This window comes from Spea bombifrons, chromosome 11, assembly GCF_027358695.1.
Source record: "Spea bombifrons isolate aSpeBom1 chromosome 11, aSpeBom1.2.pri, whole genome shotgun sequence".
Taxonomy (NCBI): domain Eukaryota; kingdom Metazoa; phylum Chordata; class Amphibia; order Anura; family Pelobatidae; genus Spea; species Spea bombifrons.
This window is the reverse complement of record NC_071097.1, coordinates 176,976-198,656: the sequence shown is the minus strand read 5'-3', so window position 1 is coordinate 198,656 and position 21,681 is coordinate 176,976. Positions and strand designations below refer to the sequence as shown.

At 52.1% G+C, this 21,681-nt stretch overlaps 3 protein-coding genes and 1 long non-coding RNA gene across 4 annotated transcripts in view; 1 reads left to right on the top strand and 3 right to left on the bottom strand.

The window, feature by feature from the left end:
* LOC128469218 (uncharacterized) overlaps positions 1-20,567 on the bottom strand; it is a 31,285-nt gene extending 10,718 nt beyond the window's left edge. Inside the window, exons 1-14 of the mRNA XM_053451043.1 lie at positions 20,541-20,567; positions 18,891-20,475; positions 14,803-16,400; positions 12,210-12,314; positions 11,911-12,099; positions 11,706-11,829; positions 9,808-10,991; positions 9,299-9,319; positions 9,064-9,212; positions 5,126-5,303; positions 4,556-4,763; positions 3,028-3,097; positions 1,256-1,312; positions 148-1,085 (exon numbers count right to left, since the gene is read on the bottom strand). Coding sequence (XP_053307018.1) covers positions 148-1,085; positions 1,256-1,312; positions 3,028-3,097; positions 4,556-4,763; positions 5,126-5,303; positions 9,064-9,212; positions 9,299-9,319; positions 9,808-10,991; positions 11,706-11,829; positions 11,911-12,099; positions 12,210-12,314; positions 14,803-16,400; positions 18,891-20,475; positions 20,541-20,567 — 6,433 coding nt within the window. The remainder of the gene's footprint in view (positions 1-147; positions 1,086-1,255; positions 1,313-3,027; positions 3,098-4,555; positions 4,764-5,125; positions 5,304-9,063; positions 9,213-9,298; positions 9,320-9,807; positions 10,992-11,705; positions 11,830-11,910; positions 12,100-12,209; positions 12,315-14,802; positions 16,401-18,890; positions 20,476-20,540) is intronic.
* LOC128469200 (uncharacterized) lies at positions 3,386-3,881 on the top strand. The gene is made up of 2 exons (XR_008345927.1): positions 3,386-3,427; positions 3,844-3,881. It is a non-coding gene; the product is annotated as an uncharacterized LOC128469200 (long non-coding RNA).
* LOC128469185 (gastrula zinc finger protein XlCGF53.1-like) lies at positions 10,635-13,090 on the bottom strand. The gene is made up of 4 exons (XM_053451020.1): positions 12,911-13,090; positions 12,210-12,407; positions 11,911-12,099; positions 10,635-10,991 (listed from the first exon to the last, which is right to left on the bottom strand). The coding sequence occupies exons 2-4, from the start codon at positions 12,288-12,290 to the stop codon at positions 10,851-10,853; spliced, it is 411 nt and encodes a 136-aa protein (XP_053306995.1). The 5' UTR covers positions 12,291-12,407; positions 12,911-13,090; the 3' UTR covers positions 10,635-10,850.
* Positions 14,630-16,480, bottom strand: LOC128469159 (E3 ubiquitin-protein ligase TRIM39-like). Its single transcript, XM_053450998.1, has one exon. The coding sequence runs from the start codon at positions 16,411-16,413 to the stop codon at positions 14,755-14,757; it is 1,659 nt and encodes a 552-aa protein (XP_053306973.1). The 5' UTR covers positions 16,414-16,480; the 3' UTR covers positions 14,630-14,754.
* Positions 20,568-21,681: the final 1,114 nt, after the last annotated feature.

Genomic DNA, 21,681 nt, shown 5'->3' with positions numbered 1-21,681 from the left:
GGTAACCGTGGCAATCACGCAGACTGCTCGGCCTCACTGTGGCTCCTCTGGTGGCGCAGGAAGTCCGTGCTGCGGACGTAGCACTTGCCGCACTCCGCGCAGCAGAGGGGCTTCTCCTCGTGCATCTTCTGGTGCTTCAGCAGGTGCTCTTGGGGCAGGGAAGACTCTGGAGGCTGTCGTGGAACTTGTGGTGCTCGATGAGGTCCGGGTACGAGGAGAAGCCGACGCCGCACTGCGAGCAGATGAAGGTCTCCTGCACGGCGTGGATCTTCTGGTGGGCGTCGAGCTGGCCGCTGCTGCCGAAGCTCTTCCCACACGCCGAGCACGGGAACGGCTTCGCCGCGTGGCCCTTCTTGTGCGCCGCCAGCTGCGAGCCGTTGGCGAAGCTCTTGCCGCACTTGCAGCAGACGAAGGGCCGCTTCCCCCTGTGGGCCCGGCGGTGGTTGGACAGCCGCGAGCTGTCGCTGAAGCGCTTGCCGCACTCGGCGCAGACGAAGGGCTTCTCCGTCATGTGACTCTGCTGGTGGGAGAGATAGTTGGACTCACGGGAGAAGCGCTTGCCGCAGTCGGCGCAGACGAAAAGCTTTTCGCCGGTGTGCTGCCGGAGGTGCGCGAACAGGTCGGGCTTGCAGGAGAACTGCTTGCCGCACTCGTGGCACGCCACATTCGGCCGCTTGTGGGCCAGCTGGTGCTGAAGCAGATCCGAGCTGCTGCCGAAGTACCGGTTACACTCCGTGCAGAAATAGATGCGCGCCGGGGAGCCATCGAGGGGCCCCGCCGTCGATGTACAAATCAATGTTTTATCGGCAATCCTCTTATACTGCACCAGCGTGCGGCCCGTCGGAGGGTCAGGCTCGTTCCCCGCTCCAGAAGGGGCCGGTTCCTCCTTGATGAAGCCAGCTCCCGTCTTTGTGTTGCCCCTGGGGGTATAATTATAAGCACCCATCGGGTTTCCCCTCTCAGCAGGGGCGGGTTCCTCCTTGACGCAGACAGCTCCCGTCTTTGTGTTGCCCCTGGGGGTATAATTATAAGCGCCCATCGGGTTTCCCCCTTCAGCGGGGGCATATCCTGTCTTTGCGTTGCCCCTGGGGGTATTAGTACAGGCTCCTGTGGCTGGCTCCTTTATTGTCCGCACATGTTGGGTGTCGGCATGGCATCCCCCCTCCCCCAAAGCTGTGTTGTCTCCCGTATTAATCACGGGCTCCGCCATGTTCTCAGTTTAGTAACCCGCGGGGCTGCTCAGCTTCACGCCGACCTCTGACCCCCAAATGATTGGCCTTTGCACTCCACCACGTCCATGTCCTGGGACCACCTGAGTGAAGAGCAGGAAACACATTGAGAGCCACGTGGGGAGCATCTAGCAAGGCTAAATATACCAGGGGCAATAACACAGTGCTCACCCCCCCCCCCCAGTATATGAGGGGCAATAACGCCACGTTCAGCCCCCTCCACCAGCATATCAGGGGCAATAACGCCACGCTCAGCCCTAGCATACCCACCTGTGTATGAGGGTCATTAACATCACGCTCGCCCTGTGCCCGGGGTTATGGAGAACATTATTATAATATTGTTGTTGTTGTTGTTAATGCCGAGGACAGCCCCTCCACCGTTCATCGGAGCAGGAGAACCGAACAGTCCCATCCGCCAGCGAGAGACGCGGACCGCCTTTGTTTTAATCTACTTCCGGAGCCCGCATACCAGGGCACTTCCTGTCTGCGCGTTCCACGGCTACTGCCCGAACTGAGTCTCCAGTTGGACGCGTTAAAATGACACCAGAGAAAAAGCCACCACCCTTTTGTTGTGGCGAACGCTCCCGGATGCATTCTGGGAGTTGTAGTTTCTCAATAGAAGCCAGATACCATTAATATCTAATAGTAGTAATAACTGATTATTGGAATAGAATGTCGTGGTTTTAGTGACGGGCAGTTACTGTAATTACAGCCCTGCTATCTGTATAAGCTCCACCCACTGCCTGTCGAATACCCCCCCCGCCCTTCCTTCGTTGGGACAACAACTCCCAGAAGCCCCTCCTCCCAGCAAAGCGAGTTACTGCACTTTGAAAACGAGGCGTGAATCGCAAGAAGAGCCGAGTCCGGTGGAACGCAAGCGCATCCGGTCTGCAGCTTCCGGCCGCCGCTATCGTTGCTCAGAGAGGGAGCTGCAGGGTAGTTAGTGTCACCCGGTGGGGGCCATATAATGACAGAGCCCCCCCCAGCCTACCCTTCCTGCCCATGTGACCTTATGGCCCCATTAAAGGGACATGCACGCAATGACAGTGCTAACCCTTTACGTTTTTGTGAGCCCCCCTTGTAAATGTATGGTGGGGACTGTGCAGAATCCCCCCTCTCTCGCTTACCCAGCTATCTGTCGCTGAGGAGAGGCGTCTTCCCCGATCTCCGGAACGCGGTATACTCGCCTCGCGTCAGCTGCAGCGCAAGATCCATGTGCCTACCATCTGATTTCAGGCAGCCAATCGGTGGCTCACGGGGGAGACGGGCAGCTGCAGCTTCTACCTCAGGTGAAAAATGTGTCAAGTAATCATAAAGTAGTTTAATGAGCTCAGGTGAGGCTGCCTGGGGCAATAACCTATCCGTTTAATAGCTATTTGTGTAACTGAGGGGGGCATCATCATCAAGCCTGTTCCTGTCATACCCTCATACCCTGCAAACATTCTGACCTCCTAGAAAAGAGGGACATTAGGGGAGGAGAGAGGCATAACAGGAGAGAAGAAAGGGACATCGGGAGAAGAAAGGGACATCGGGAGGAGAGAGGGTCATCGGGAGGAGATAGGGATAACAGGAGAAAAGAAAGGGTCATTGGGAGGAGATAGGGATAACAGGAGAGGAGAAAGGAGCTCCAAGGGGAGGAGAGAGGAGGCATCTGGAGAGAAAAGGAGGGGCATCAGGGGAGAGGAGGAGGAGGACTGGTCACAATAAACAGGGAGGTTTGGCAGGTACGCAGTCCTCACATCTGTTTCCGTGTTAGCGCTGTGTAATGATAATATAATTATGAATCTAAGCTTCTCACCAGCTGCGGCCCCCGAGGCCGGTGAAGTCCATCCGTCCAGAAGCCCCATCTACCCCCGGAATATCTGTGTCTGAGGATGAGGGGCGGCGGGAAGGAGATCACGGAGCGCATCCTGGAGCTCACGCTGGAGATCATGTACCTGCTGACTGGGGAGGTGAGGGGTTCCGGGAACTGTCCAGCCCCGGCCACGTTAGTCTCTTTCTCTGAAAAGCTCATCTGCGTTTCTTTCATTATATAGGAGTACGTGGTGGTGAAGAACCTCGGGGAATCCTACTGCTACTGCCCTGAGGAACCTGACTCTACCAGAGGACGACCCCCTCACCCACCGACCCACGAGAGGAACCGCCAGCAGAAGATCCTGGAACTGACCAACAAGATGATGTCCCTGCTGACTGGAGAGGTGAGCGCTGCTGGGAACGGGACGTTATACAGTAACACCGAGGCGTGTGTCTGGATGGTGACGGCTCATTGTGTGTCTCAGGTTCCTGTAAGGTGTGATGACGTCACCGTCTATTTCTCCATGGAGGAGTGGGAGTATTTAGAAGGACACAAGGAGCTTTACAGGGACGTGATGATGGAGACCCACCAGCCCCGCGGCTCTCCGGGTAAGAGGAGGTTTCTTGGGGGTTTTGGGGAACACCTTTAACCAGGTCTTGTGTTATGTTTAGACATCCCCTTTATCTCTGAGGCCCTCAAACGCACCCGCAGCGTCAGCAAGAGTGGCTTCCATACATCCAGTGTCCTCGCTGTACAAGAACCAATGTCTCGTGACTGCTGACCGCGCGGGTCTCTGATGATCTCTTTTCTGTTGAGCAGGTAGAGCTGCACACGTACAGAACGGACGAGCCGACAAAGAGACACGTGGTGGAGAGGAATGTATGGTGACCAGGCTGAGGAGGACTTCCAGCAAAACCCCAAATACCGGAGAGACAAAGAAGACTGGGGAAGACTGTCTAAAAAAAGACAGTCAACCTACCGCAGGAGAAGACGGGGATCCCACCAAGCCAGAGATCTCCAGATCCACAGAACAGAGTGAAACATCGTATAATCAGCAAGAAGGAAACCTAGCGGACGCCGCCGTTTCTCACCTGAAGGACGCACCAACCCCACCTGAAGAAGGTGAGCGTCACGCACCCAAAGAGTATACGTCTGAAGAAGAGAGTGTCGCAGGGGCCGATATTTGGCCATTAGAGACAGAACACATGAGTGCTAATAGAGAGCAGTCGCTCTCTGCTGGAGAAGAAAACCCCCCGGACTCTGCTGATAGACCCACTGAGGAGGAGACATGTCTTTCAGCTGATCGGCTGAAGGAGGAATCCCTATTGGACGGCGTGGGAGATCTCACAGACGTTCCTATGGATCCCAGGCAGACAGAGCGGCCGTCAGATATACGAGACTCTGTTCGCGAGAAGCATCAGAGCTTTCACAGAGGGAAGAGAACAGCCTGTCCCGAATGCGGGAAACTCTTCTTGTACAAAGCAAACCTCGTCTCCCATCAGATGGTCCACACCGGGGAGAAGTCCTTCACCTGCTCCGACTGCGGGAAGAGCTTCATCTGGAGCTCCCACCTCGTCCGACATCAGAAGATCCACACGGGGGAGAAGCCCTTTCCGTGTCCCGTCTGCGGGAGGCGTTTTCTCAACCAATCGAGTCTCGTCAACCATCAGCGGATCCACACGGGAGAGAAGCCCTTCTCGTGTCCCGAATGCGGGAAGCGCTTCGCCCAGAGCTCCACTCTGATCACCCACCAGAGGACTCACACGGGGGAGAAGCCGTTTGTGTGCTCCGAGTGCGGGATCAGCTTTTCAAACTGCACGGGCCTCGTTAGACATAAGAAGAGACACGCGGCCCCTCGGGTTATGGCCTCTTCGGAATGATCTGTCCGGCTCGCTTCATGTGAGCGGCTCCTCACACTCGGCGTCCGCTACGGAATCTGGTGGTGCTATATAAATATCAATGATAATAAAAATGTCCCAAAAGCACTTAGAATGGGGCCAGACGCCGAGCGATGCCCCCCTCTGGGACAGGATACGGGGGCTGCAGGAGGACGGCTCTTGGTATCCTCCCCGACGTGCCCGGGTGCCCTCTGCCTGCTTACCCAGACGCTCAGCTTTAGCTGGCAGGGCATCTCGGGAGAGGTTTTGCCCACGAATAGGTAACGCAGCAGCGCAAATACAGCCCGGGGTCTGCCAGGGACCGGACTTATCTGCATTCGGCTGAAGCTTTCGAGAACCTCGTAAAAGCTTGCGGTACCGCGATGTGGCAGACGGTCGCACCTGCTAGGAAATCGGCATTAAAGATGGAGTTTAGAGAGTTGTTAATGTAAAATTCTCCTACTGGACAAAGGTGGTATGTGGGGCCCCCAGGGGTCTGTCCCGGGCCCCTGTGATTTAATGTGTTTATCAATGATCTTGCAGTGGGTATTAGGTAGGGTAATACAGTCAGAAGTAGAAGTTTCTTCCCTGCAGGGTGATTTGGGACCGGTCAGCCAAGCGGCAGATGAGATTTAACGTTGATAAATAAAAGGTTATGCATTTTTTTTTTGGGGGGGGGGTGTGTGAATTATATTTTAAATATAAGGTATATTAGGGAACTCCAAAACGTGTCTCTCTAACGCGCTTCTGCCTCGTACCGTCTGGAGGAAGCCAACACTTTACCTTAATCCGAGAAATGTTGCTCTGCTACTAAATGTCCATGTTACTAAGTAATAGCGTGCATACCCCCAGCGTGCATACCCCCAGCGAGCGGGAGCAGGTAGAGGCAACCCAAACACGGCAGCCGCCCCGATAATGGCCACTCCCTCCCTGGATTCAGTGAGGAAAGGTTGGCAATTATCTGATTGGTTATTTGGTGTGCCCTCCCCCAACACCCTATTGGTTAATATAAGCCCCTTTCTTCATTGGTCAGTTGTCAGAGAAACCAAGGCTTATGTTGTGCGTTTTGTGGATAACTTTGTTCGGCACGGTATAAACACGAATCCCCCATAACCCGGTCTTGGCTGGGCTTTAGGTGGGTTTTTAACTATTTGCAGAGCAGCAGCAGCGACAAGTCAGGGACCGGCGGCCCCACCTGGGTCAGGTGAGTGTGGTACCATCACACCTGCTGTTTACGAGGTTAGGTCCTCTTCTTCCCACCTAGTCTCCAGCAGCCGGGGACTGACTGGGTCAGGTGAGTGTGGTACCATCACACCTGCTGTTTATGAGGTTAGGTCCTCCTCTTCCCACCTAGTCTCCAGCAGCCGGGGACTAACTGGATCAGGTGAGTGTGGTACCATCACACCCGCTGTTTACGAGGTTAGGTCCTCCTCTTCCCACCTAGTCTCCAGCAGCCGGGGACTGACTGGATCAGGTGAGTGTGGTACCATCACACCTGCTGTTTACGAGGTTAGGTCCTCTTCTTCCCACCTAGTCTCCAGCAGCCGGGGACTGACTGGATCAGGTGAGTATGGTACCATCACACCTGCTGCCTATGAGGTATATATTATTATTATCTTTTATTTATATAGCGCCAACCATGTACGCAGCGCTTAATACAATCCATATATTCAAGGGTTATGACAAGACGAGAATTGACAGACCGATAAATTAGGTGGAGAGACCCGACTCTTATAGTGTCTCCAGCAGCCTTTCCATGCTGTCCATGTTTATATTAAGGTAATACAATGATGTTCCTGTACTGACACCCATCGAATGTATGTACATGTGATGTCATTAATTTATGCGGATACATGACGATGCTCAGAACATTCCCTTCCCGCCGCATTGCTCTCATCGTCGATCTCTTTAGTAAATATCATAGTGAGTTGGCCGTCCTGTTCATCAAGAGAAAACATTTCCTGCGGAGCGGTGACGGCTTCTCTGCCTGTGAATTACCATGTGATGTCATCAAATGGTCACGTGTCCCAATACAATCCACAACCACTGTATAAGACGCACTTAGTTTTTCGACCCCAAATTTTTTGAAATAAGGTGTGTCTCGTACATGGGGAAATACATATATATATGTATATAGGGAGAGTTATATAGATATAGGTGTTTTATGTATATATGTATTGATGTGTGTATATATATATATATATATATATATATATATATATATATAGGGAGAGTTATATAGATCTAGGTGTTATATGTATATATGTATTGATGTGTATATATATCTATATATAGTGAAAGTTATATAGATATAGGTGTTCTATGTATATATTGATATTATATGTATATATAGGGCGAGTATGATAGATATGTGTTATATGTATATATTTATTGATATATGTATATATAGTGAGTTATATAGATAGATGTGTCATATGTATATATTTATTGATATATGTATATATAGCGAGAGTTATATAGATAGGTGTTATATGTATATATTTATTGATATTTGTATATATAGTGAGCGTTATATAGATATGTGTTCTATGTATATATATTTATTGATATATGTATATATAGTGAGCGTTATATAGATATGTGTTCTATGTATATATTTATTGATATGTGTATATATATATATAGGGTGAGTATGATAGATATAGGTGTTCTATGCATATATATTTATTGATATTATATGTATATAGTGAGCGTTATATAGATATGTGTTATATGTATATATATATAGGGAGAGTATGATAGATGTTATATGTATATATTTATTGATATATGTGTATATATATATATATATATATATAATATAGGGTGAGTATGATAGATATGTGTTCTATGTATATATATTTATTGATATATGTATATATAGTGAGTGTTATATAGATATGTGTTTATATATATATATATATATATTTATTGATATGTATATATATAGGGTGAGTATGATAGATATAGGTGTTCTATGCAAATATATTTATTGATATTATATGTATATAGTGAGAGTTATATAGATGTGTTATATGTATATATATATATAGGGAGAGTATGATAGATGTTATATGTATATATTTATTGATATATGTATATATATGTATATATATATATATATATATATATATATATAGGGTGAGTATGATAGATGTGTTCTATGTATATATATTTATTGATATATGTATATATAGTGAGAGTTATATAGATATGTCTTATATGTATATATTTATTGATATTATATGTATATATATATATATATATATATATATATATATATATATATATATATATATATATATATATATATATATATAGGGAGAGTATGAAAGATATAGGTGTTATTCGAAGACGCGTTGATAGTCTTAGCCAGACCAGGGATGACGTGGCCGATTCGAAGTAAGTGCGGCCGACGGCTGGATATGAGGGGCTGGACGTCGGGATGTCCATAGAATCTGCTGGAGTGGCAGATTGGGTGCATATGGAAGGATGACGGCCAGCGTCCCACCACATGCGTGACCGGCGTGCCACATGGCCAGTCCGAGCCCGGCTGAGTTCAATTTACCCCAACACAACGCCCGCTCCATTGGGCTGCAGAATACGATGGCACTTCGGAGCTCCATATTGTAATAGACCCAGAAGACTGTCGGCCACCTCTGCGCTTGGTTGCCGGTTTTATTGGTCTTTAAAGAGCTGATAAATGAAGGAGAATGTGGTCAGTGACATCAGTAACCTTCAAGAACCCTTCCCAAGATGAATAAGCACTACGCCGATGGTGGGTTCCCCACCGAAGCTTCATCCCTCATATTGCGAACGCCATTTTGCTGTAGTTAGGTTTGGATAAAGGATTCTACGTTCAGGAATGTATGGGGTTAATGATCACGAGGATTCTTCGTGCCCCGTATTAAACACATCCGATCGGTTTTATAAACCAGGACCGAGAACATTCCCGTCCTCGATGTCGACCAATGTTTAGCAGAAGCCCGAAAAGAAACCGGAGGCCGCGTAGGCGGGAGCTTCCGGTCCTCCTTACCGGCTGGGACCTCCCGTACACATTGTCTGAACCCTACGGCACCTGCCTCTAAAACATGTCCTCGACACGGAGCATTTCTCTCCTAAACCCACCACTTTATTCCGCAGGAAGGTTCTGGAGTATTACTGCCCCGAGGACGCTGTCTGTGGAGCCTGGCCGGAGAGCACAGGGGACCCCACCAGGAGACTCAGCATAAGAAGAAAGTGAGAGGAGACACAGAAACGAGTCCAGAGTCTGCGGGAGAGAAGAAGCTGGTCTTCAGCTGCATGCGAGTCCTTACAGGGGCCACAGAGTATAAAGAGAAGGCTTTGAGCATTGGATCAAATGACTAGAGGTAGAGGAGGCTGGGTGGCCGTCTCACCTCTGAGGCCTGACAGAGAACCTGGTGTTCAGAGCATTAAATTGAGAAAACAATGGAAAAAGCCACGTCGGCCCAACAGCCATGAAGCCTTCAGCCAGAAAGAGACGGCAGCGAGAAGGAGAGAAGGGGCTCTGGGGGGTCACTTAGGGTTCCTAGCCTATTATAAGCTGGTACACGGGGCAGGGTTCTCGAGTTACACGTGTGTGGGGCGACTGATTGGTTTATTGACGAAACGTGAATTTAGCCCAGACACGTAATCAATGCTCCTCGGAACAGCCAACCCGGGCATGAGAAGGACCGCGCAGGAACCATAAAACACAGCGGGGCGATCACAGACCGAGAAACGTGACACGCGAGATTCCTTACCCACGGTGACACCGAAGAACAAGACGTCTCAAAATGCACGTTTGAGATGTGAAGGTTTATTTACTAAACGAAAAAAAAGGACGCTCTGGTGAGTCTGTGTCCGCCGCGGCCCCACTCAGTGTTTGGGCGCTCGCCTGCTAAACGTTCTGCGGCTTTTGTGGCGGTACGAAGACGTGAAAGTCCCCGTGAGTCTTCTTGTGCATAGCGAGGCCCGTGCTGTTCTTGAAGCCCTTCCCGCACGCCGGGCACACGTACGGCTTCTCCCCCGTGTGAGTCCTCTGGTGGGTGGTGAGGCTGGAGCTCTGCGTGAAGCGCTTCCCGCAGTCCGGACACGAGAAGGGCTTCTCGCCCGTGTGGATCCGCCGGTGGGTTACGAGGTGCGAGTGGCTGAGGAAGCACTTCCCGCACTCGGAACACGGAAAGGGCTTCTCCCCTGTGTGGATCTTCTGATGTCGGACGAGGTGGGAGTTCCAGATGAAGCTCTTCCCGCAGTCGGAGCAGGTGAAGGACTTGACCCGGTTGTGAACCCTCTGATGGGAGACGAGGTTTGCTTTGTAGGAAAAGAGTTTCCCGCACTTAGGGCAGGACAGTCTCTTTGTGTGAACGCTCTGATGCTTCACGAAATCAGATTTCTCGCATTCCGTGCAATCGTAGACTTTCTCCGCCGCCAGCGGCCCCGGCTGAGCCAAACTCCCGTTCCTTCCCCGCGCCGGGGAATCGATCCCTTCCCCCCTTCCTGTCCCATCTGTGACATCTCCCTCGTCCCCCGACAGGGATTCCTCTTTAACGTGGACGGTTATGTAAGCCATCTCCGGTTCCAACGCTCTATAAATGAGACTGTCCGAGGGGTCTCCTTCGTCGCCTGAGGCTGCCTCCTCCTTCACACGCAGAGACTTATACCCTAGGGGCGCGTGTTCCATGTAACTGTAAAGCTTACGATCCGCGAGGTCTCCCTCTGCAGCGGCGAAAGACTGCTCGCTATTGGCGCTCACGTGCTCTGATCTATAAACGTCACCCCCTGCAAGACGCTCTACATCAGGCGGGCCCTCGGGATCCCCGTCTTCTCCTGCGGAGAGTCTGTCTTTAATCCGAGTAAACGCTCTATCGCTCTGCGTCCCCTCCGTGACGCGTGGACATTCTCCGGCGTTTCTCTGCGCATGTCCTGCGGTAGGTTGACTGTCTTTTTTTAGACAGTCTTCCCCGCCGGTCTCTGTCTCTCCGGTATTCGGGGCTTTGCAGGAAGTCCTCCTCGGCCTGGTCGCCATACATTCCTCTCCACCACGTGTATCTTTGTCGGCTCGGCCGTTCTGTACGTGCGCAGCTCTACCTGCTCAACAGAAAAGAGATCATCAGAGACCCGCGCGGTCATCAGTTACGAGACACGATAATTAGACGGCTCCGGGAGGAGGCTGCGAGATTTAACCCGTTAAGGTCATGGAGGCTTCGACTGGTTTAGAGACGTCTTTTGGGGGGAGGTGGGGTGGGAGTTAAGGTCGGAGGTTAGATGGCAGTGGAGAGTAGTTGGTAGATTTGGGGGCCACCAGGGTGGGGGCTGTGGGTCTACTCTGAAAGACCAAAAGAAGAATTGAGGGGCAATGGGTTCGATGGAGCAGAGGCAGAGGCAGAAATCGTTACGGGGGGAGGTGGAAAGATCGAGCCCCACATCGCACACAGAGGGGAGAAACGGTACGGAGACTTTCAAAGAAACCGCCAGTGATAGGGAGGAGGGGGAGGACAGGGACAGGTAGGAATAAGAGGGGGCAGGGGGTGGGTTCAATGACCCGAGTATAGGATGAATATGGATAAGATGCGCGGGTGGGGTTTGTGGAGACGGTTGTCTCTTGAGTTTGATTGGTAGTAGTTAAGGTCTTATGGGAGAGAAGTTCTCATGGGGTAATTGGAGGTTGAGGAGTGGGGTTGTTACGAGGGGAGGGAAAAAAGAAGAGAAATAATAAGCAGGCTGTAGGTGAGATGAGAAGAATTTCTATTCCCGATCTCTGACCACTAAATGGCGCCATATTATAAATCACAAACCTCTTACCCGGAGAGCCGCGGGGCTGGTGGGTCTCCATCATCACGTCCCTGTAAAGCTCCTTGTGTCCTTCTAAATACTCCCACTCCTCCATGGAGAAATAGACGGTGACATCATCACACCTCACAGGAACCTGAGACACACAATGAGCCGTCACCATCCAGACACACGCCTCGGTGTTACTTTATAACGTCCCGTTCCCAGCAGCGCTCACCTCTCCAGTCAGCAGGGACATCATCTTGTTGGTCAGTTCCAGGATCTTCTGCTCGCGGTTCCTATCGTGGGTCAGCGAGTGAGGTGGAGGCACCGGGCTGGGGCTCCGGGTCCCGGGGGGTCCGTCTGACACAAGGGGGCCGTCGCTGGGTGGGACGCAGTCACTGGGCTTCCTCACAATCATATAATCCTGTATATCGGGAAAGATATTGAAATATCGATGAGCAAAGAAACATCTGAGCTGCAGTTTGTGGACATAACGACATCCATGTTCTGGCCCCAGAGACACCGGCCCCTCACCTCTCCGCTCAGCAGGGAGATGATCTCCAGGGTGAGGCTCCAGATCTTCTCAGCCACCGGATCCAAGTTCTTGGTCATCATCGAAGAGTCTCCGGATCGGTCCAGCTGCAGGGCGCCCCGCGGAGGGGGGAGGGGTTACATTTTGTTGGGTGTCGGGAGGGTTAATGAGGCGGGCGATGTACAGAAGTAGAGTTAACCCTATAGTGAGAGGGGCAGATTGTCAGCTGTGGGACCCTTCATCCCGAGCCCTCAGGTCTCTAAATCTGCCACACTGTTTCCCGTAACACCCCGACCCCAGCGTGACCCCTGCCCTGACCCCACCTGGGGACCCTGACCCAGCATGACCCTGACCCGAAACCCGCCCACTCCATGCTGGATTAGAAAGTGAGCAGGGGGTGGTGGACGGGCAGCCGCCTTAAGGAGTTGCTCAGGGGGCGGAAGACACCCCTATATAGGGTGGGGTATTTAATATAATTTAAACAACAAATGCCCCGGGCCCTACCCACCCCGCCTGACTCAGGGGTGCCACGCGGGCTCCTTGGCTGTCTTGCTGAGTTTCATCATTTTTTGTATATGAAGGCACCACCATAATGCGTAGCGCAGTACACATGGTCACACAACCCCCCCTCCCCTTCCCTTAGTAGTGTGTACTCAGATCGGGCTCCTCGATCCCTCTGCCTGCGCCTCTCCCTCATACCCACCTGCTTGCCCTTCCTTCCGCCCCCTCTAGGAGTCAGGGCACTGAAACTACTACTTCAGGAGCGCGTGCCTCTGGCTTAGCAGGATGGTGACGTAGAACACGGCGGCCGGGCAGGCTCTTTCCGCTGCAGTATCCTTCCTCTACGGCCAGGCGACGCGGGGTTACCATGGAGACGGGGAGACACCCCGGCTCATCCGGCGGCCATGATGAAAAAGGGCAGGCGAGGTCCGGGCAAAAAAACCAAACTGGTGGCGAGCAGTACCGGCATACAACGCGGCTACACTGACACCGAGGCCTGGAACGCATACCGCAGCACTAAAGGCAAGCTGTGGGTTTACTTCCGCATGGGCACTTCCGGGGGCGGGCTAAGTAACATCATGGGTTTGGGATGCGTCTTAGAGGCATTATCCGCTACCGCTTCTGCCGGCAGTCTGCTTTCTTATCTACTACCTTTTCCGCCCATGTCCCTCACTGTATTTCCCACTATCGCTTCTGGAGCAACTACCTATCCTGCGCATATCCCTCACTGTATTACCCTCTACCGCTTCTGCCGGGAAGCTGCTCCATCTACCTACTACATATCCCGTGCATGTCCCTCATTGTATTACCCTCTACCGGCCTAATGGCAGTGTTTTAACCCCTTAAGCAACCAGCGAGTTATTTCCCCGAAGGCCGGAACCCCCCCCCCCCGTGTATTATTACCCCGGAGCACCCCCCTTATTATCAGACGACCCCCCCCCCAATATTTGAAGATTAGTTTAGGGAAAAAAGAAAGAGCCTATAAGAAAAAAGGTTTTATTAGTAAATATTAATTCATAAAAACTATGATTTAGAAAAATGCATTTTTTGTTTTATTTGACAACCTGCCCCCCAGTTATCTACATCTGCCCCCAGAAATGCCTTTTAACCCCTATATGCCACTCTCTCTCCCTGATATTCCTTTTAACCTCCTATATGCCACTCTGCCTTCCTGATACTCCTTCGCACAGGCGTTCACCGGCTGCCGGAGAGGAGGATCCGGGTCCCTGCAGCGCTGCGGGGGATCTGGATCTTTGTCTTGGAGTCAGACATCTATCTGAGATCCGATTATAAGACGAGGAGCATTTGCTATGAAAAACCCTCATGTTATATTCGAGCGAATATGAAATTACCCCGGAGGGCCCCCCGTGTGTTATTACCCCAGAGCCCCCCCCCCCCGTGTATAAATGAAGCACAAAGGCTGATTTGGAATCTGTTTTATTCAGAGCTTTTTGTATACATGACCCTCGGCTGCTCGACCCCCCCCCCCCAATACAATCATTTCACATTTTCTATTGTTTTTTTTTTAACATTTGTATTTTATATTATTTTTTTAACCCTTTCTGCCCCCCAGCATAAATAAGGAAATTAACCCCAGCAAGGAGTCACAGATTTAACTCTCGGATCTCCAGATCGGACCCCTGATTACCCCCATATCGGACCCCTGCTTATATTTATCAGGATATTATCGCCCCCACCCCCTGCTATATATAAGGAAATTAACCCCGCGAGGAGTCACAGATTTAACCCTCGGATCTCCACATCGAACCCCTGATTACCCCCAGAGCCCCCTGCTTTTATATATCAGGATATTATCACCCCCCAGTGCCCCCCCAGTAGCCCCGGCACATGCATAGATGTATGACTGTGGATACAGTTCCCAGCAGTAGTGCCTTTTGTGCTGTCGTGGAGGGGGTATAGGATTCAGGGTGTAATTCTTCCCTTTTGTTTCTATCCCTGAGCCTCAGGTGTGTTGGCAGTCATACTTTCTCTCCCATCTATTGTCCTTATTCTATCTCTGCTTTCAAGGTCTCGGGGGTCTCTTCTTCAGATGTTAAAGAAGCTCCTGATGGTTATGGAGGAGTCATCCAGTACCCAGAAGGCAGCGTGAAGCGGCTCAGCGAAGGTGGTAGTGAAGGTGTGTAAGTGTCTGACGGGGTCTCGCAGCTCGTAGAAAGAGAGCCGGCCCGCCTCGTAGTCCAGCGAGACCCCCAGCCTCTGACAGGACGGGCCGTACGGAACCAGGACCCCATCGTTGCAGTGTATCGCGACGTATTGATTGTCGAACCTCTGCAGGACCCAGGACTCCTCGCTCTCCCCGATACACGAGCCGTGCCCTTTCCGCTCTATACTGGCATAGGCCACGCCCACCCGTATATGTGCCGTCTTTACGGTCTCCACCTCCCAGCAATGCCTCCCCGAGGAGAAGCTCTCCAAGCTGAGGACCTGCGGGGTGTACAGGCCAAACCTCGCGGGGGTTTCTGGGCGGCCCTGGGGCCTGGACGACCACAAGGCGCTTTTCAGGTTATCCGACACGATGACATCGTTGCTGGCCGTGTGCACGTCGAGCGTGAGGTCCGAAGCCGCGTAGCCTTCCAGGAACGCACCAGAGCGCATTTTTCCGCCGCCCGGAGTAGGTGGAACCTCCAGGAACGCGTCCGAGTCGTCGCTCCCATACAAAAAGAAGTCAGAGGCCTCCAGCACCTGCCCCCACTTCTCGATGGCGTCGCCGACAGCCAGTAAGCCTCTGTGCAAAGGGACAGACGCCAAACCCACTCCGCCGAGCTGTAACCCTTCCGGAGTATCTCCCTTCCTGCCCTGGTCCGTCTCGGAATTCCAGAGGTCAGCTCCGGCCGATTCACACCCGAGTATGACGGCCAGGGGGTCGCTGGTGCTGAGGAGCCCCTCGATGCGAAGAGTCTTCCCGCGCAGCTCCTCCTTCTTTTTTTCCAGGTGTCGGAGGAGATTGGAGGCGTGGAGGGAGAGCTGCTGCTCCCGCAGGGTGATGTCCTTCAGCACGTGCTGCTGCAGAGCCTCCAGCCTCTCTCTGACGTCCGCCAGCAGCTCGGCGAGTCTGTCTCTCTCGCACCCTGCTTTCCTCAGCAGTTTTCTTTGGCTGTCCTGCAGACTCTGGATGCTCTTCTCCACACCGTCCGACCGGGACGCGAGTCCCTCCAGGACGCCCCTCAGTCTCTCCTTCTTCTTGTCAGCCACCTCGGCAAGCGTCTCCACCCGGTGGCCCCCGTGCTCTCCGTCCAGCCTGCAGGACACACAGACGAAGACGGAGTCTTGGGGGCAGTAGTACTCCAGGAGCTTCTTGTGGACAGAGCACTTCCAGAGGCTGGGGGAGGCAGTGGGCTGGGTGAGGACATGATCCGCCGACCTGCTGTGGACCTCCAGGTGCTCCTCACACAGAGACGCCTCGCACAGTAGGCAGCTTTTGGCCGCAGGTACCCGCGACTGGATACAGTAAGTGCAGGAGACCCCGACCTCAGCTGTGTTGGTCGGCCTCCGATTTCCCCGGCGTGTCCTTCTCCTTCTAGGCGTCCGTCGGCATTGGGGACAGGGAGCCGTCTCCCCGCCACCCTGCGCCGTATCCAAGCAGAGCCGACAGAAGCCGTGTCCGCACGCGAGCGTTACGGGGTCCGCGGGGACGTTCTGGCAGACGGGGCAGGGGAGCTCCCCTCTCTGAGCTGCCGATGCCATCGATGATCACAGGTAACGAAACTGAGTGAGGAGTGGGGAGTGTCCTCCGACATCCACGTGTAGAGCGGAGGAGACTTTAACCCTTTATGTCCCTCCCTGCAGTAGCTTCCGGAAGCCGAATGAGGACATTTCTGTACTTTTCGTTAAAACCCCCAAAACTCACAAATAGGGCAGGAAACTCCCCAAATACTGAGGTTCAAACCTTCAGGGGTATTGGGGAGGGGGGAGTGTGGTGTGACGGAAGCTTCCATCCCTGGGGCTTATGGAGGGGACTGCTGGCTAGCCTCCTGCCTGCTGACAGTGGGCCCTGACGTTAGAAGGGGTTCTGTTCTTGGGGAAGTGGATACAGGGACCCCCTTTCTGGTGATTTCCCCTATTGTATGTTTTACAGCATTTCCCACACAGAGACTCAGAGCTGTAAATGCGGCCGGACATCCCGGTGTAAGAAGAAGGCGGATTATCTGGGGGTTCATGTGTCCGGTGCTAGGACTTTCCTGTCATGTCAGGATACACGCGTGTTTCAATTAACTTGCACCCCCACTCTTGCTGTATTAACCCGTCTCCTTATCTATAATGGCTGTTTAACAAAAGACTATCCCATGCATGTTTAAATTCCCTCAATGTATTACCCTCTACCGCTGCTGCTGGGCCACTGTTCCACTTATCCACCACCCTCTCCCACTAATAAAAATTCTTTACACTCCTGTACATAAACAGACTGGCCTTTTGGCTCAAAGTCCGGAACATTCCAGATAATTCATTTTACCTGAAACCGGTATTTCTTCTCCAGTTTCTATGGCGTTAGGCGACTGGCTGTTAGCTGAAACGCTTCCAAGATGTGGAATTTGCCCCGTAATAAACGCCGGCCTGAGAGTGTAAATACTCGGGGGTCCCGTCACTCTTCGGACCCTGAGCTCTCTGTTGGTACCCCGGGATTGACGTTGCTCCCTCAGGATCACCCCCGAAATAGTGACTCTTTGTTGGCATTGCTGGCCATAGAACTGCATGGAGGCGCCGGGATGGCTGGTAGTGATGGGATTATACTCCTGATCTGATTATGCTTCTGTATAAATATCTGCGCTGTTCCCAATAAAGTTCCTCAGCATTACTTCTGTCTGATGATTGGGGGCGGCCATGATAACTTATTGCCCTTCTCAGGGTAATATTAGTGCTGCGTAGCTACTCTCCAGCCAGCCACAGCGCCAGCGCGGCTCCACGAGATGGCTGCCCTGCCAATCGCTGAAGGGGTTAACCGCTGGCGTCTCGGCAGAAGCACGATTTGGCGGGAAGCGTGTTGCCGGAGCTGTAGTTAAAATGCGGTTTGGCCATCACTGGTGGCGAGAGTGAGGACTATGGCTCCCAAAACGCAGTGCAAAGCGATATGGTGGCCCAGATGTTCAGCGCTTGTGTTGTCTTTCAGTGAAAACTCTTGATGAGCATCATGGCTGCTGATTGGGTATTTACTCACTTGCATGGGGGATACTAATACTAAGAAGCTTGCACTTTCTCCTTCGCTCTGTGCCATAAGAAGGCAGGACCTCCTGGTCTCTCCTTTATGTCAGAAGGCTGGACCTCCTGGTCTCTGCTTAGCTGTGAGTCAGGAGAAGGCAGGACCTCCTGGTCTCTCCTCTGTACCAGGAGAAGGCAGGACCTCCTGGTCTCTCCTCTGTGCCAGGAGAAGGCAGGACCTCCTGGTCTTTGCTTAGCTGTGAGTCAGGAGAAGGCAGGACCTCCTGGTCTCTCCTTTATGACAGGAGAAGGCTGGACCTCCTGGTCTCTGCTTAGCTGTGAGTCAGGAGAAGGCAGAACCTCCTGGTCTCTCCTTAGCTGTGATTCAGGAGAAGGCAGGACCTCCTGGTCTCTCATCTGTGCCAGGAGAAGGCAGGACCTCCTGGTCTCTGCTTAGCTGTGAGTCAGGAGAAGGCAGGACCTCCTGGTCTCTCCTTTATGACAGGAGAAGGCTGGATCTCCTGGTCTCTGCTTAGCTGTGAGTCAGGAGAAGGCAGGACCTCCTGGTCTCTCCTTAGCTGTGAGTCAGGAGAAGGCAGGACCTCCGGGTCTCTCCTTTATGACAGGAGAAGGCTAGACCTCCTGGTCTCTCCTTTGTTGCACAAAATCTAAACACAATATACAGAGTAACAAAAATACACGTTTATTAAAGTGATTGTTAATGCAGGAAGCATCAGGAGATCAGATTATGAATAAATCAGCCGGATCGGGTCTTCATGTCAGCCGTTTCCCTGAAAAATGAAATCTTTTAAGGCAACCAAAAAATCGTACGTTTTTAATAACAAACCTAAGAGGCATATTCACTGTATTGTATGTACCCATCACACCTCCTTCTCTCCAGCAGCTTTAGATCCAGGTCAGGGGTATCTACAAGGATGATTGGGAGGCGTAGGTGTACGGGATTCAAAATAGAGATGAATCTAATGATTGTAAAAAAATACCAACATTTTACCCCCAAAAAACGAATTATTTTAAAATGACTTCTTTTACTTCCGAGTGAATCCTCAAATGTCTGCTCAGGCAGCTTTTTAAGACAAAAGATTTCCCGCATTCCAAACAGGAATACGACCTCTCCCCCTTCTTGATCTTCTCATGCGTGATGAGTTCCGACTTCTGGGTAAAGCGCCTCCCGCAGTCCGGACACTCGTACGGCTTCTCTCCCGTGTGAATTCTTCGATGGGCGACCAGAGTGGACTTGCGGCCGAAGCTCTTTCCGCAGTCGGCGCATGGGAACGGCCTCTCTCCCGTGTGACATCTCAGGTGAGCGACGAGGAGAGAGTTACTGGTGAAGCCCTTCCTGCAGAAGGAACACATGAAGGGGTTTTCGCTGGAGTGGACCTTCTGGTGGCCAACGAGGCCGGCGCGGTCAGAAAAACATTTTGCGCACTCAGGACACGGGAACTGAGTTTCCGAATGCAGCACCTTATGCTTGAGAAGACTTCTGTGGTCGATGTAACCCTTTCCGCATTCCGAACACACGAAGGGTTTCTGTCCTGAGTGGATCCTCTGGTGCTTGTCGAGGGCGGCCTTCTGGGCGAAGCCTTTCCCACAATCCGAGCACCGGTATGGCTTCTCCCCGGTGTGTACCCTCCGGTGGGTAATAAGGTGGGAGTTACTGATGAACCGTTTCCCGCAGTCGGAGCAAGCAAACTCTTTCTCACCCGAGTGGGACCGGTGGTGCACGGCCAGTTCTGATTTGTAGAGGAAGGGTTTGCCGCACTCGGCACACGCCAGCTTTTTCTCCTTGTGAACCTTCTGGTGTTTAACGAGATCGGCGTTGCTCGAGAAACCTTTGCCGCAGTCGGCGCAGGCGAAAGGCTTCTGGCCCGTGTGGCTGCTCTTATGAGCGGCGAGGAAGGAATTTCGAACGAAGCTCTTCCCGCATTCGGAACACGCGAAGGGTTTCTCCCCCGTGTGAGTTCTCTGGTGTATGAGGAGATCGGAGCGGTAGAAGAAGCGCTTGTCACAGTACGGGCAGACCAGCTTCTTCTCTCTGTGGCCTTTTTGGTGTTTCACGAACTCCAGGTTATCGGTGAAACTTCTGCCGCACGCAGGACATTCGAGCAGTTTGCCTCCCGTGTGGACGTTCTGGTGGGCGATGAGAAAGGAATTCTGGGAAAAGGCCCTCCCGCACTCTGAACACACAAACGGCTTCTCCCCCGTGTGCGTCCTCTCGTGGATGAGAAGCTCGGACTTGTAAAGGAAGCGCTTCCCGCACTTTGCGCACGCCAGCTTCTTTTCTTTGTGGCTCCTCTGGTGGCGGAATCGCGCCGACTTGTTGGTGAAGCCCTTGTGACACACGGAGCAGTTATAGACCTTCCGTGCGTCGTGGAGAGACTCGGTGGTCTTTTCTCCATTGCGCCTTCCGTGGTCCTTAACATGCGGAGACAGAAGGTCCGCTTCGGGGAGAGTTTCTTCTAGACACGATTCTGGTTCTTCCTTAACCCGCACAGACGTGTGCCCGGCGGTGACAGACGTGTGCCCAGCAGGGGCGCTGGTTCCTTCTTCCAATGGGTCTGGATCCTCCTTGGCGTGAGCCGCTGCGTATTCTGTCTGCGCATGTTCAGCCGATGGGCCGACGTCCGTCTCTTCCCGGGAAGCCGGTTCCTCTGTATTACGGGCCGCTGAGTATTCTGTCTGCGCATGTTCAGCCGATGGGCCGACGTCTGTCTCTTCCCGGGAAGCCGGTTCCTCTGTATTATGGGCCGCTGCGTATTCCGTCTGCGCATGTCCTCTGGGTGTCCAAATGTCTGCTGCTTGACTTGAGGTGGGTTCTTGCTTAATACCAGTAGGCATGCGGCCAGTCTGTGCATCGGCCACAGAGTCTTCTTCAGGTTCTTCCTTAATATTTGCCCCTGCGCTCCTACCCTGCATAGTTTCTGGGGCTGTACTCGCGCACGTCTCTGTGAGACCCCCATGTTCACATGGGATGGAGCCCACCTCAGTACGGCTGGATGTGGTTTCGGTCTCCGGATCCCCGCTGGGTGCAGAGATGTTGGCGTCGGTGGGATTCTGGACCGGGTCGGACTCCTCCATGATATTCACACTTTTAGATTTAGCGCCATAGTGATTGGATAAGGAAGTCCCGGCATTAAATCCGTCCCCAGAGCGCACGACGACCGACCCAGCTACAGGAAGTAAGAAAAAAAATTACATGAAAAGACTAAATACCTGCAGACCGTCTCATTATTACTGAGATAATAAAAAAAACATTTAGAAAGGACCGTTACGGGTCTCTTTAAACTGTGAAATCAGCTGAATTCTGTTAAATTGCCTGTATTATTATTATTGATTTTTATAGCGCCATCATATTCCACAGCGCTGTACAATTTTCTGCGTTACTGGGACTGCCCCAGGCGAAGGGCCGGTGCAGGGGGGGATTAATGGTGTCAGTGGAAAGGCCAGTGCAGGGAGGGGGCAACGGTGTCAGCCGAAGGGCCAGTTGGGGGGGTAATAGTGTCAGCCAGAGGGCCAGTTGGTAGGGGTGTAATACTGTCAGCCAGAGGACCAGTTGGGAGGGGTGTAATAGTGTCAGCCAGAGGGCCAGTTGGGGGGGGGTAATAGTGCCAGCGAGAGGGCCAGTTGGGGGGGGTGTAATAGTGTTAGCCAGAGGGCCAGTTGGGGGGGGGTGTAATAGTGTTAGCCAGAGGGCTAGCTGGGAGGGGGATATATCATATTACTATACTTAATATTTCATTAATTATTATTAATACCAATGAATATCATTTAGGAGGCAGCAGGTGTTGGAAAGCTGCCCCA